The sequence below is a fragment of the Lytechinus variegatus genome, chromosome 8, assembly GCF_018143015.1.
Source record: "Lytechinus variegatus isolate NC3 chromosome 8, Lvar_3.0, whole genome shotgun sequence".
NCBI classification, from domain to species: Eukaryota; Metazoa; Echinodermata; class Echinoidea; order Temnopleuroida; family Toxopneustidae; genus Lytechinus; species Lytechinus variegatus.
In genome coordinates, this window is record NC_054747.1 from 34,317,661 (window position 1) to 34,333,171 (window position 15,511).

The 15,511-nt window shown below is 35.2% G+C and overlaps 1 protein-coding gene across 1 annotated transcript in view; it reads right to left on the reverse strand.

The window, feature by feature from the left end:
• Positions 1–15,511, reverse strand: part of LOC121420416 (DNA-directed RNA polymerases I, II, and III subunit RPABC3-like) — a 58,988-nt gene that overhangs the window by 3,488 nt on the left and 39,989 nt on the right. Inside the window, exon 3 of the mRNA XM_041615043.1 lies at positions 14,654–14,834. Coding sequence (XP_041470977.1) covers positions 14,654–14,834 — 181 coding nt within the window. The remainder of the gene's footprint in view (positions 1–14,653; positions 14,835–15,511) is intronic.

A 15,511-nucleotide genomic window follows, 5' to 3' on the forward strand; every position in this document is an offset into this window, starting at 1 on the left:
AAATGATAGAAAAATTAGGTGAAGATCAGTATGAGTATAAAAACATTAACATCAAATAACCTAAAAATATTAACTGAAAACCCCCAAAACATAACCACACAATGTTCCTAATAGATTGAATTATGATAATCATCTGGGTTTACTGTACCTTAACTATTTGATTATGAAAAGTTGTGATGTGAAAATGCTGTTAAAACAGAAGTGTGCCCCCCTTTTTGAAACTGAAACCCCCCAAACATAACCAACGCAACCATACAATGCTTTTAACAGATGGAATTATGATAATCGTCATAAAATAAACATTGATTGCCAAAAAAATTGTGAAAAATAAAAGAGGCTATAGCTATTTACAAAAAATTACATTTGTAAATTACCTGCTAATATCAGCTAATTTTTGTTTAACCCACCCACATAAAGAGTTATCAATGTAACACAATCCTGAGACATTAGGGGCTGGTCATTTACAGCATAGATACGACAACATGAAGACTGATCGTTACTATTTCAAGTCTGGATGGGCGACTTCTTGACATTTGATATTGAATACTGTTCATTGTTGGCAGATCAGAGTAAAGTGACTGGGATGTAATCAGCTATTATTAGGGTCATGATTCATCTCTTGTTTGCAGTGGGAGTGATACACGGGGAAAAAACAAACCTCCTTCCATTACAAATGAACTGTTTTTTGTGCAAATTGGATGTACTATGTTAATTACAAAGTTGTATTCTAGATATTGTATGATTAAATCGTGATTTCACTAATCCGCTCGGCTCTATGCCCGAGATAAATAACAATCAAATGAGAATAATAACATGAATAATACTTTTCATGTAGGATTTAAAATAAGATCGTATGCGGGAGAAAAGGGGTGGGATAGGTTGAAATAGGTCATTGGTCTTGCACAAACATTCACACATATGAAAAGCCAGATGTTAGGAGATTAGCCGACAGTACATAAAAAGAGAAAACTAAAAGACAGATATAGGGATTAAGGTACATATGGATAGATGAATAGAAATTAATAGAAATTTGGAAATGGATAAACAGAGAGTGGGAGAAAGAGCAGGAGAGATGCAGAAAAGGGGCGGGGGCAAGGGGGGGGGGGGGTGGTGGTGGCAGATCAATGAAAGAGGGAGATATAGGCAGGGTTGATTGGAGAGAACAAGGGAGAGAAAGGGGGGGGGGGGCATTTGAGGGTAAGGGGATGGGTATTATAATAATAATAATAATATAGGGTATGTATATTGTGCACATATCCACCTTGTTAGGTGCTCAAGGCGCTCCTATATTACCCGGCTAAGCTAGGCGTTCATAGCGCACACAGCTTTTTAAGGAATTACTTCCTACCGGTACCCATTTACCTCACCTGGGTTGAGTGCAGCACATTGTGGATCAGTTTCTTGCTGAAGGAAATTACGCCATGGCTGGGATTCGAACCCACGACCCTCTGTTTCAAAGTCAGAAGACTAATCCACTGGGCCACAACGCTCCACGTCACACAAACCATCACCAACCAGTCACATTTTGATATCTTATGCCCCCCCTCTTCCAAACAGACTACTCCCATCTCTTCTGCGAGGCTTCATAGTTCAATGATGATGTCACAATCATCCCTCGTTTATATCTACAGTCTATGATGTCATTACCAGTCATCCTCACAGAGACACTTTCACACTAGCCATTTCTGACCTGTTCGCACCAGAACTATATTTCATCAATTCTTTATTCATTTCCTATCCATTTAAATCAAATCTGATTTATTTTACTCCCAACTGCACAGTGCAAACTTATTTCTTTGTAATTATTCAAACACAAAGTCAAAGAATAAACACTTTCCCCTAATGCATTATTTTCGAAACTCCCCATCATTTTCCTCAGATGCCGCATCTTACATTATTAAATTCTAATAATGTCATCATTTCAATATATTGAGCATGACCGAAATAGTCACGTACAAATAATCATGTGGAAAATAACATGAATCATCAACAGAAATAATGACAATTTCTCTTAAGATGGACAGTTTCCATGATGATGGGAATCTAGAACTTATATGCATCATCAGTGTATTTACTGATATGCTCACAGTCGTGTATTTTGTGTAAGAGTGAGTCACTTCAAAGTTCAATAGAACCTAGGACTGATGGTGAGGAACTAGGAAGTTCTTTTAGATTTTATAGACAAGGTTTAAAAGGGGAGGGGGGGGGGGCTGCCCCCAAATGTTTTCAAGTGATCAAAGAAAGAAAGGATGAAAGAAAAAAGAAAGGATGAATGAAAGAAAGAAAGAAAAGAAAGAAAAGGAAAGGGAAAGAAAGAAAGAAAGTGTAAGAAATAAAGAATAATGGAATGGTAAAGAAACAAGGTAAAAGTAATGTTGGGGAAGCAGAGAGTTTGCCTTTGCAGACCCTAATACATTTCCAAATCATCGAGTCAAGTCTAGCTTTGACTTTTACTGACACAATCTCTAGAACATCTGACAAAGGGCATGTCAACTACATATTACATATAAATCATCCTCTTAACCCCCCCCCTATTCTATAAGCATAGAACTTTGGTTTTCGCATAGTGTATTTTGAAGAGTAGATTCACTATCATACTCCGCTGCTTTGATACAGTTTAGAGTCTAGTCTCAACTCTAGACATCGCATAATTTGTTAAAGCATCAAGTTTGAGTCTATGCTTGGAGACTACCTACTAACAACACAACCCAAATCCAATGTATCAATGACATGTTCAGACACGTCTACTCTAATAAAAATGAATAAAGGACAAACGGATTGACTGAACCATGGAAATACTGTCAAGACTGAACTGATGTTTTATGCCTATTATGCAGGATTGCAAATCTCCTCTACGCTACAACATATCCTTCTCAAGAGTGTAATTAACAGACATGAATAAAGAGATGGAACCTGGAAGGATACAACACTCTAGGGTGTGTCTGGAATGATTTTCTGATCAGACAAAGAAAAATACAGCATCTCTGTCGAATCGGTGAGCAATTTGCTTTGAATCTGTACACTGAGTGCTTATATCAGTATGAACAGTATAAAGCAAAAAACATGTGCAGAAAAAAAGTGTCCATAAAAATTTTCAGGTAGACACAGGCCTAAATGAACACCAGACTGTGAGAGAAAGTCAACCTTTTTGAATACTCTCCTGATTTGGACTTGTTTTAACTGGATCCCTACATTTGTGTTGGTTCATTTTTATACCAAGCCTTTTAATAAGTATTGAGGATCTTGCAGGACAAGGATTGTGCTTTTATATGTGTTATCTCAGGAGAACCATCAACTTTTTGTTTTCTGACTCCTGTTCTCAAAGCTACATGGTAGCCATACTTGAATTTCACCATGCACATTTACTTTGCACTCCACAACCTATAGCCTGCATTCAACCTTTAAGAGGATTACCTGAGTGATTACCTCTGTGTGAACACAAACAATTACATTCACGATCATTGTTATCTCACTTTCACAATGGAGTGGTTTAAGTTTCTTCCTTTTGTCATCCTGACCATTTTTGTGTGTACTGGACTACAAGATAATCAAGAAACTCACTACTCTTGTTCTATGCATAATTCAAGTACCTTCGACAACATTAATGTGACCAGGCACTTTCGATCTCGTATACCCTACTACAGTAATACCACTGCAACTTTTCAAGTTGCATTACTGGCTTGTGGTGATATACAGTCAAACCCAGGTCCCCCAGTCAACAATGAAAGAGATCATTGTGTAAACTCACATAGGACTATGCTAAACTGCCGACTGCTTAATGCTCGTAGTTTGGGCAACAAACTACAGGAGTTACAAGTCTTGGCTAAAACTGAAAACTTGGATATAATTTGCATTACAGAAACATGGTTAAACTCAGATTTTCATGATAGTGAGCTTTTAGACACGGATGCTTATCAAATCTATCGAAAAGATCGAAATCGAAATGGAGGTGGAGTATTATTTGCTTGTAAATCTGACTACCAGGCCACTCGTCGGGAAGATTTTGAAATACCCAATTGCGAAATGCTGTGGGTTCAAATTGCTATGCCGAATTCTCAAGGAAAATTGCTGATTGGGGTGTGCTATAGACCTCCATCTTCTAAGGTGCAATTTAATGAAGCTTTTGAAAACTCTCTCAATCGTGTTGTCCCATATATTTCTTCCTACAAGGCAATTCTCTTGTGTGGGGATTTTAATCTCCAGCTACCGATTACGACTTCTGAAGATGATGTACGTAATTTGAATAAAAACACAAGGGAAATTATAGACATAACCTCCATACTTGGCATGTCTCAGTTGGTATCCTTTCCCACTCGTTCTGATTCCCTACTAGATCTTGTTTTCTGCAACGACCCCGATCTGATATCCAATATGAACCCTGGTATACATGTATTTGACAGTAACTTTGGTGCTATATTTTTGCTTTTCGTGTTACTTTGTAGCATGATAGTTATTGTCAAGTTCGTCTATTGTTTATTTTCTGATATGGTAACATTTACGTTTTTACAATATATTATACAATTCCACCTCCTCAGGCTTTACTATATATCTGATAATTGTTTGTTTAAATAAATATACGAACATTCCATATTGACTGGATATTATAATTACACATGAAAACAAACACTCCTTATTGTTAGGTTTTTGTTTTAATAAGTAATGTTTCTATATTGTCATTTTATACCGATTTTATTTTTGTATATTTAATTTTGTAAACCCCGATTAGTGAGGAGAGCTTCATAACAGAAACTAGTTTTTCTTTTAGTCATCCTCAGGCACTAGTCGGTGGTAATTTCTCCTTCTTGTACTTATTCTTGATGTCTTTTGCCTGGAAATAAAATAAATAAAAATAAAAAAAAAGACGTGTGTTGCGTAGATAAAAGAAAAGCAAATAGTATTCACACTGATTGTGGATAGCAATATATTTAGATTTTGTATTTATTCCTCAAACTTGATAAGAACATTTCCACTGCATTCCTGACATAGCGCCAGCTGCTGATTATTCACGGAATCCTGCAGGACTATACGTGTATGCAAGAACATCACAGTTGTTCCTGCTTGAAGATGTCCGCCCTCGCACAAAATACTGTACTACAGTTTGTAGGATAAAATGTACAAGCAATGGTGGTTCAAACAGGAACCGATGAACGATTCCCTAGTTCAAACTAGCACAGATGAAGACGACCTGCTCCTTGATGTTGATTGACCCTCTGATGATTTCAAGACTCCTTCCTGGGGCCCTGCAGCAAGCTGGTTGATGATTGGTGGAAAACAACCAGCTAACTACACTGCCGAAGGAAGGCAGCCAATCAAACGCCTTGTTTCTTCTGCTGCAGGTCAGTGGCGATTACTTACTTGCAGGTAGTTGTAGCTTTGTTTGAGATTCATTAGAAAACTTAACAGGGGGAAAAAAGAATGGAGTAGAAAAAGGCAATAGAATTCACTGGAAAGACAGGCAAGGAGTCAGTACAAGACTTTAAAATACCAAAACAGACGTTCAATATAAAAAAAAACCAAAGAAAAATAAAAATAAAAGAACAATGCTGATTGCAGATGAGGCTGCCTGGTTGTTTCCAAAATATTCAGAGCGGAAGGGCAGAAAGGAGAAAATATAAGGTAAAGTCATGCTTCACGTGTATCCGAAAGCCTGGCTCCCACTCACTGGCCAAAGTTATGAATGAAATCTTGATCTTTCAAAGCGCCTTTTTATAGAGCAATCACAATAGATTAGTCATAAGGGCCATGTGTTCTGTGCATACAAAACTTGTACTTACTTGCCTCCAAACTAACCGCCTTCCATTTATTAGTCTTTACATACAGACCATTTGGATAGATTCATTAATATCACAGTCATGATTTGAATAGGGGAATAGTATGGATGGCATGATGAAGAATGATTGAAAATGAGATATGAAAGAGGAATCACATTGCAAAGGTAAATTTACTCAGGGGACAAAAACTGAAAATAGAACTTATAAGAGGAAGAGGAAGGAACCACGCAAAAGAGAATAGAATATTTATCACTTGATCAAAGAAAGAATTTTAACACAGAATGTAGAGACTTACAATTATATTTTTAAAGGAAGAAATCAAGCAGAATGGCCACAAAAATCCATCTTGTCAGCTTTGGTGATTATTTGACTGATATTGGAAAATCAAGCAAAATTATATTTTGCCTCTTTTAATGTATTTCATTCAAGTTGACTGTGCGATACACCTAATCTTCATTTTCAAATTGAAATAACTTTTTTCCTTAAATAAAAAAATCTAGGCCTATACATTGGTATGAAGAAACACCACCTCTTTTTAACTTTTTTTATTGTGATACATGTATGTACATTAGTACAAAAACTTAATGGCTAGCAAAAGTCAAATCTAGTCTTTTTTTTAATGAGCCTCTATCATAACGTGGGAGGTGGGTCTACAATATGCAAGGCCATTATTTGCTCTTTGCACAGAGATACAAGCACGTGCAAGAATTTTTTTCTCACAAATTTGACAGTCAAGATAATTGAACAAAGGTCTTGATGACAAGCATTTTATCAGGTTAACAAGGCATGTTATGTGATTGAAAGTTGAAACCAAAAAGCAACCAACTGCTTTATCTATTAACATAGCTACAGGATGGTATTTGGAACATGATGCTTATCATTTTATCAGAAATAATAAATTCATATTACAGTGTCTGGTTGGTTTTAAAGAGCTCTAGGGGAAAGGCTGTAACTTGGCAGAAGCCGTTTCCTGATTTAGAACAGATAATTTCAAGGGGGAAAATATGACAAGGGGATTATCAAGGATACAAGATTAATCAAAATCAAACTAAGAACAAGGGCCTCCTTTTGTTCTATATTGAGGGTACATGTAAATATGATTTTAATCATTGGCAACTTTCCACCCATTGTTGTTGCTCTATGCATTTGCACTTCAACAAACTGATGCATCGTCTTTACTAACAAATATTTAGGTTCCATGCACTCAGTGATTACTGATTTAGGAATGAATTAATACTCAAAAAAGTGAATTCTCAATCATTTCTCACTCCAGGGGAGAAGGGGGGGGGGGGGCATCATGGATATAGAACTTTTGCATTAATTTTTGAACAGCTCTTGGGTGCATCATTTAGCTCTTAAAAATATCACATCCCATGCTCAAATTAAAATACAGAGTTGAGCTAATAAGCATGTAGTTTACTTTGGATCTCCAAATCAATCAATTCATTACTTGATCAATTAATCCAGAAGAGGTAAAATTGGTCTAAGCTTGAAATTGAGCATTGTCTCATAGTTAGAAGTGACCTCCCAGCCCCGCCAATTGAAAAATAAGATTGATTTTGCTCCAAAATTAGACAGGCATTGCATTTCCCATAGGAGTGCATGTAAATTCTCCAAAACTATGAAAACCCTATTTTAACAGTTCTGCATGGTACAAATTCAGATCCTCTCCTTCAAATTCAGAATGGTTGAGGTCTGTTAGAATCACCTATTTTGGGAAGGTCGTTGATCTCGAACTTGAGACATCATATCGGAAGGATGCTGGGCAGACAAAGAGGAACACCATGGGTCCTTTGCAGAAAGATTGCGATTGATCGCAACTTGATTTTCGACCAATGGGAAGCAAGCATATATAGGAGTTAGGTTTGATTATTGTAAGGAGCAATCAATGTTGTGTCTTTGTGTGTAAACAGGGCCTACATTGATGTCCTTTTAGTTCTTGGTTGCATGCAATGATATAAAATGTATGATAAACGGATACATGTATGAATCATACAGGAAAATATGAAACGAGACCCCCCCTCAAATGAAAGGAAAAATGGGGGGGGGGGGGAGAAACCTTGAAGGAGGGGGGGGGGTGGGAAGTCAAGACAAAGAGATGGAACACAAGGAAGGGGTAAAGATTAGTTTATTGCTTCATCAAAAGGAAGAACAAAAATCTTGGGAGAGAGATAAAGGCTGACCAAAAAAATTATGATGGGGGCAGGGAGGGGGTCAAAATTCTAACAAATTACAAAGAGAAAAGACAAATTTGGGAAATAAACAAAGAGGAAATGTTCATGGGAGATAGCAAGCCAAGATTTCATGCAATAAAATTGGGGGAAAAGGAGGAAATCTTGGCGAAGAAACAAAGGGCTATTTCCCCCTAAACTGCATGAAATAGAACACCAGCTGTGCTTGAAGTGTAATATATGATAATATATCCTTATCTGTCCCTCCCATTCTGCTGCAATAAGGAAGCAGAGCAGCAGGAAATATATTCTCCTTGATACAGCCAAAGGTCTCAGAGGGAGATAGTAAAAGATATCGCCCCTGAAATAAAATTTGAATGACTTCATAATGAATGCAGTTCAATTTTATATGAATTACATGTAGATGGCTTTATATCTTTAATTAGGTGGCTGCTCTTGTCCAATTTTGATAAGAGTTCGAAATTATGATGGAGCATACAAAACAACTTCTGAAAAATTTAAATATAACCATTTTTACTGCATTTGTTGCATTTAAAGTTAATTTTGATTTTAATAAGAATGCATTAATAGGAATATCCAGTTCAGCTTTTAAACAATACTTCTTATGCATCAGCATGTTTAAACCAATTTTTTTTCTTCAAATTCTTCATTTTATTATCATTTAATGTATTTCAATTTTTGTAATTCATAATATCATGAGCTCATATATATTGGTGAATGCAAAATAGTGTTATCACTTGGTGTTACATGTATATCTGAATGGGCTGTAGAGTATTATGTAGGCCTATATAGAGACAGTGACTTTCCGTTTCAAAAAATGGTCTTTTACGTTTCTGAAAAACTGTTATACCAGTTTCAACTTGATCTACAAATTGAAATTCCGTTTTCTCACTGAAAACATACACAGTAAAAACCTGAATACCATTTTGCAAAGGTAAATTCCATTGTTTTCTGCATGAAAAATATAAAGAACCAAACAGATTTTCTGTTTAGTTTACCAGTTAAATGGAAAATCACTGTCCCTAATAAGCCTATATCTTATTTTCTTTTTAAATATGATGGCATCAAAGTGGGGTGTTCTCCTATCTCGTTTGACCCCATGACCTCTAAGGTAAAAGAAAAGGCGCTGTGAGTAGTGATATCAGGGGCTTCTCGGCTCAGTCAAGGTGGGAATTTGGCTGACAACAGGAAATAGGGGATCAAGGTTATATGACAAGTTAGATGAATTTATTACCTTTACATCAACCCCTATGTGTAAGAATACAAGAAGAGACAAAGAGAGACAGAATAGTGGTCATGAATAATGAAAAATTAAATGAATTAGAGAGATTGAATGGATGTTCTGCAAGAGATAAACTTGACACTAGTTTCGACAAAGAGATGTCCACTAGCAGAAAGATAATTCCCAAAAATACATTCAGAAATTTGGACAAAGGATTTTCAAGAAAGGGAAAAATTCAGACTTGAAAATAAAAAAAACTGGTTGGAAAGATATGGTAGTGCACAATCATTTTTATTTGTAAAATTTTATTTACAGGACCAATTTTTCAATAGATTCAGTGGCCTATTTTTAATTTTGTTTTTTTATAAATAAGAATGTATATGCTACATTGTAATTATATATTTTGCCATTTAAACTACTATGGTAACAGGGCCGTGCACCCAACCAAATTCAAGTTTAAAGTAGTTTAATAATGGCACAATTTTCATGATTGTGAATTTCTTTACTAGGCAAGCCCAATTTTTCAATCTTAACAAATCTTCAAAGTTTTGTGCAAAAGTTATGGACAGTGATTTCTGTATAAAAAAAATGTCTTTTCCATTTCTGGAAACGTGTAACGCATTTAAAACTTGATATAAAATGAAATTCTGCTTTATCAGCACTGTGAATTCCATTTGTAAGTAAAGAACAAACAAAAATCATTTTGATTTACTGGTAAACGGAAAATCACTTGTCCCTATTAAAAAATCAAATTCCAAAATTTGAAGTCCACAGTGAAAGCACAAAAAATGGTATTTAGAAAGGAGCAAAATAAAGCGGCAGAAATGTGAAAGCCTGGGACCCCTTATCTCCAAGTTTTGAAAATCTGAGCTTCTAATAAGTTCAGACTCAACTGTTCTAAATATTCTCCTGCAAGAGTAAAAAGGGAATTATTTGATAACAAAGTATCAATATTACTAGAGAGTACAAAAATAATGCTCATCAGTCAACACAAAAAAGTGATTAAAAATAAAGAAAAAAAAAACATTTCAGACAATACCAAATAGAACAAGACAGAGTCAAGTGGGAAATAATTTCTAAGAAGGCAAAAGGTAAAGGTTAGATTTGATGAATTGTCACCAAGACCGATAAAAACCAGCAGATGTATTCACAGACTTGTACATTCACACATGAGAATAACACCTGTTGGTCTTATTAGTCTGGTGTAAACTGGATCCATACTGCATTTATCAAGTGTGAATGAATATATTTCACAATGTACAATAATATTTCAGAAGTAAGGGTGTGTTCAAAGTCAAACAACTTTTTAAAGCTAATATCACAAACATGAATTACAAATGTGAATGACAAACCGAAATGCAGCCATGAAACATACAGGGTTTCTGGTAGAGATTTCAAGCATTTATTATTTTTTTAAATAATTAAAAAAAAATTCTTTTGTAGGGGCTTGTTCCATCATAGTATTATAGAAACTGTGGAATCCAATGGTAAGTATAGGGCCTCTTATTCACCATGGTAACAAGGCTCAACAGCCAATCAAAATCAAGGATTTGATGGCAGTTACCATTCAATGGCAAAAATTACCATTCTGTGACAATTTTTGCCATTTTTATGAAGTTCGACTCGATAAGTCAAAATCACAAATGGCAACACTGCAACAGGGAACCGTATAGGGAAGAATTTGATTGATTTTTCAGCATTCTTTTTCCCCCAAAAATATACTGAAGCCTTTATTTTCTTGAATTGGGTTGTCAATTCTATTTACCATGGATACAATGGTATCTTGGTATATATTCCAAATCATGCTCATCCATGCAGGGGAGGCTCCTGTCTTGACAAGAGGAAAGAGTCTTCTATAATTTTCTTCAGTGAAAACTTTTAATATAAAGGACTAACATTTGGAATTCAGATACTGAATATAGTAGAGTTTATGTGGTCATTGCAAAAGAGTGACATGAGAAAGGTAATATTTTAATCAAAACTGAACCCCCAAAATTAAATTTTCAAGTTTTAAAGCATGAAGACGTGAATGGACTAGAATGGGTCGAGACTCGAGAGGCTCATAAATGCTTACAAAGTAAATACATGCAAGCATTTATATCAAATAAAAAACGAGTGAATGAATTTTCATACAAAGCAAAAATGCATTATTTGTGCACTCCCCACTTGGACTGGTACAGTACCTGTTCCCATTGAGCAATATCATCCAGGTCATGTGACCAAGACTGCAAGAAGGGGATTCCCCTAGTAAGCATTACATCATACAAAGGAATGCTTTATCAGCAACACACACTCAGGGTGTGAGTCTCAAAGGTTGCTGAACTGACCAGTCTTTAAAATTAGACCTTATGTCACAACTAGTTACCATGAACAAAGCAATGGCTGAATGAAATAACTACAGACTACACAGCAGCTATCTGGGAAGTATGCTGATGTGTAAACTATTGGTTGGCTATTCAATGCATTACCTGTGCCAAAGTAGGTAGGATATTTGGCACCATACACCATGAATAAGTCCAAATATAGTCTAAATTAGAGAATACAACAAAGTTCAGGAGACTGTGAAAGACAATACCAGTAGTCTCTTATCATCAGACCCCAGGGTCTTGTACACAGCAAAAATTGTGGTGTTAACCGGTGTACATAGAGGACCACACCAGTTACATGTATTTTACACCGGTGTTAAGTTGGTGGTGTTAGTTTTACACCTATAGGTGTTATTACAACACCTTTTGTTGTTACATTTACACTCTTTGTTGTTATGTTTAATCTGTAGGGTGTAATTTTAACACCTCAGGGTGTGGTCCACTATTAACACAAATTGGTGTCAGTTTTAACACTGCAGTTTTTACAGTGTAATATTGTTCACTATCTTATCATCGGCTAAACTACATTACAGTAATGACCTTGAAAGAACACAGGAACAAAGAAGGTTGGCCAAAATTGAAAATATTTTGCATTTGATATCACAAAGCATCTGTCCCTGCCTCTGAAACCCACACAGTACCATCACAACAAAAGGAATAGAATTTTGGAGTTAAATGGCAAATATGAAACAAAAACCAGAACCCTTATTTTTTTAGGAGCTTGCAATAGCACAGGTGGGTACTTCCCAACAAATCATTGACATTTCTTTTCTTTGATATATGTACTTTATCTCCTCTATTTCGTTCATTTTCAACTACACGATTTGATACAGGGCCTAACAGGCATTAACAAAGGTTTTGGGCTCTTGAAGCTTTAGAGACAGATAAGGCCATACACACAAATTAAACAGTCAAGTTATAGAATTAGTCAAATTCTTTTTTTCTCTTTTTACTTAATGTGATAATTTTGAAAAGGGCATCAATGCCACTTGATGACACATCAGAGCTTGGATGGTGATTTCTAATTTTTCATGAATAATATAAACTCATCTATCAATGAAAAAACAAATTTAGCTCGAGCTGCCCAGTCACATAACGATAATGGAGACCTAAGGAGTAAGCTAAACTCAACAAAGTATTTCCAGAAGGTGTATACTAACTGAATCCCATTCAAAATTATGTTATTTCACTTTATCCATATCACCACTGGTATGGAAAAATATGGAATGCATTGTATTTTTATAAAATATCTGATTTTGATTTTTTTAGTGTTTTACTTTTTGTTTGTTCTATTGATTCTAGTCTAAACTTTATCAATTTTTCTCTTCCCTTTTTATTTTATTCATTCACTCATTCATTTGTATGTTTCTTTATTTCAATTTTCATTTATGTGATTTCTTTATAAAACAAATTATTATTATTATTTATTATCATAACTTTTTATTTGGGGGGGGGCAATGGCCTATAAATCCATCCTCATACCTCATATTTTACAATGGAATCGGTGCAATTCATATAATTTTTAGCTTTTTTAAGTGTAACAATCATTAGCACTACATGATGAGTCACATATGCAGCTGGACTCACATTGAAACCAACATGGCCAGCTGCTAAATGACTCGGACAGTATTTGATTAAGATTCGACCCTATCCTATCATACCATACAGCTGGTAGTGGTATGTACCAGATGATAATTGTTCACACAATCAAATATGAAACTACCTGTGCGAATATCTATGTTCCACCCCCTACCCTCAACCCACCTGCCCAGGCATGTGAAAATTCTCAGAGTTTTGTATTTGATCAATGGTCTGGTTTTATATAAAAATTCATTATTGCTCTTGACTACCGAGTATCTTTTTTTTTTTTTGGGGGGGGGATAGAAAATACTGCACTAAAATGGTTAGCCGTGGAAGTTGATTTCTAATCAAAACCACTCATGTAGAGAGGTTTGTTTTTCTACACAATCAAATTGAAGATAGAAATTAAAAAGATACCAAAAGTTTGATAAAGGATGCAGAGTTTGTTATTACTGATTACTTCATCAATTTACAGTAAGTTTGAAATATACATATTATCTCACATTGAGAATCATGTTGATTATGGAGGGAAAAGGACCGCTCTTCAAAATGTTGACTTCATATGAAGTGACTTTATAAAAAGCTTTCTGCAGAAATTCATTTTAAGCCTACTTATATTACAGTTACAATAACCCTCTACTTCAGTATTAAAAACAAGTACATGTACAACCTCTCCCAAATGAATTTCTAGAACATTCTTTTAATGATTCAAGAGATTAATTGAATTACTTCATGAAGTTCAGTATTAAGGAAGTGACTGGAGATTTTGTTGGATGGCTGAGGTATGAATGGGAGTGATCAGGAAGAAAGCCAACATTTTAAGGTTTTTTTTTCTCTCTCCTTCTCTCTTAAACTTGATGTACATGACGTGTTTGTCCCCTCATCAGGCTTTAAAAATGTGAAGTACACACCCCATTATTCTTATTTACTCATTTATCTATTAATTCATCAGTAATTATTGGTTATCTACTGTTTTAAAAAATTTCTTTATTCATTCATTCATTATTTATTTATTCTATCTTTCATTTATTTGCTCTCTCGGGGAAGGGACGAAGGGGGTGGGCGAGGGCTGCCCTTATACAAATGCAAATATTCATGTATATGAGAACAACTCTGTTCATAAAGAAACTTTTGAAAGGTTATCATAGAAGTACCTGCAACATTACAGAGTAAGGGGGGGGGGGTAATTTAAGAAGCTTTATTTGTGATTAAAATGTTGATTTTATGGGCCAGAATTGTGCTGGGAGATATTATTAAGGAGAGACCAAATAGTTAAATACCAATGACCCTATTCTAGTTCTATGTTTCTCTTTCTACATGTATACCCTTCAGTTCATTCATTTGATACTTATCTTTTAATTCTTCTTCTTCTTCTTTGTGAGGTTTTCTTGAATCTAACATTTTCCCCATGCCCATAACATTCATTTTTATATTATATATGTTTCATTTAATGTAGATTGGCTTCTATTTCAGTAAAATTACAATAAAGGATATACAATATATTTTTGGCTATAAACTTACAATTTAGTAGCGGCTTCCGTCAGACTCTCATCCCCCTCTATCCTGTACACCTTGCCGTACATCACATATTCAAAGCTATCGGCGCGGCTAGGCTGCCCTTCGTCCAACGGCACGTAGTCGCTTTCATCTGGGAGACCATCCTCACGCAACGTCGTTGCCAAAACTAGGCGGAATTTATCACCTAAGAGTAGAGAGAAGAATGAATATTGAAAATGGGAAAATGTTAAAGATTTCATTGGAACACGCCGTATTGCAGTCGTTGCGCTTCCTATTGTAGAAAACATCACACATTTTTACAACAGACATGAATATACATGAGGTGTATGTTAAAATGTATTTTTTTAGGAAGGGAAAAGCCATTTAATCAAAGTGAAGATCAACTTTAAAGAGCAAATGAAAAAATAACACCCAATCACATTTTTTCCTGTTTGCTTAATACCAAAACAAACAAAGACAAAAAATATAATAATAATATATGCATGAATGAACTCTGTAGACAAAATTAAAAACCACAATGTCTTAAAGAAACACAAAAGAAATAACATCACAATGTTACCTTCCAAATGAAATAATGAATACTTGCCCTGTGGCAGTTTGTACTTTAATAACTTTTCACATTTATGGGAGAACAAAGAATTCAAAATAGTTCACATTCCACCGACAAACTGTTACTGGTTCGCACATACACCTACACAAATTACCATGGCAACAATACACAATAAAAGCAAAGGACAAAAGAGAAATTCCTTAAATATCTCGGTATGAATAGGTTACGATGATTCTTTTGATTGTATGATTATCAAAAAGGGGAATATTCTCAGAAGACCGCATTATTTATATATGTCACAAGGCATAAAA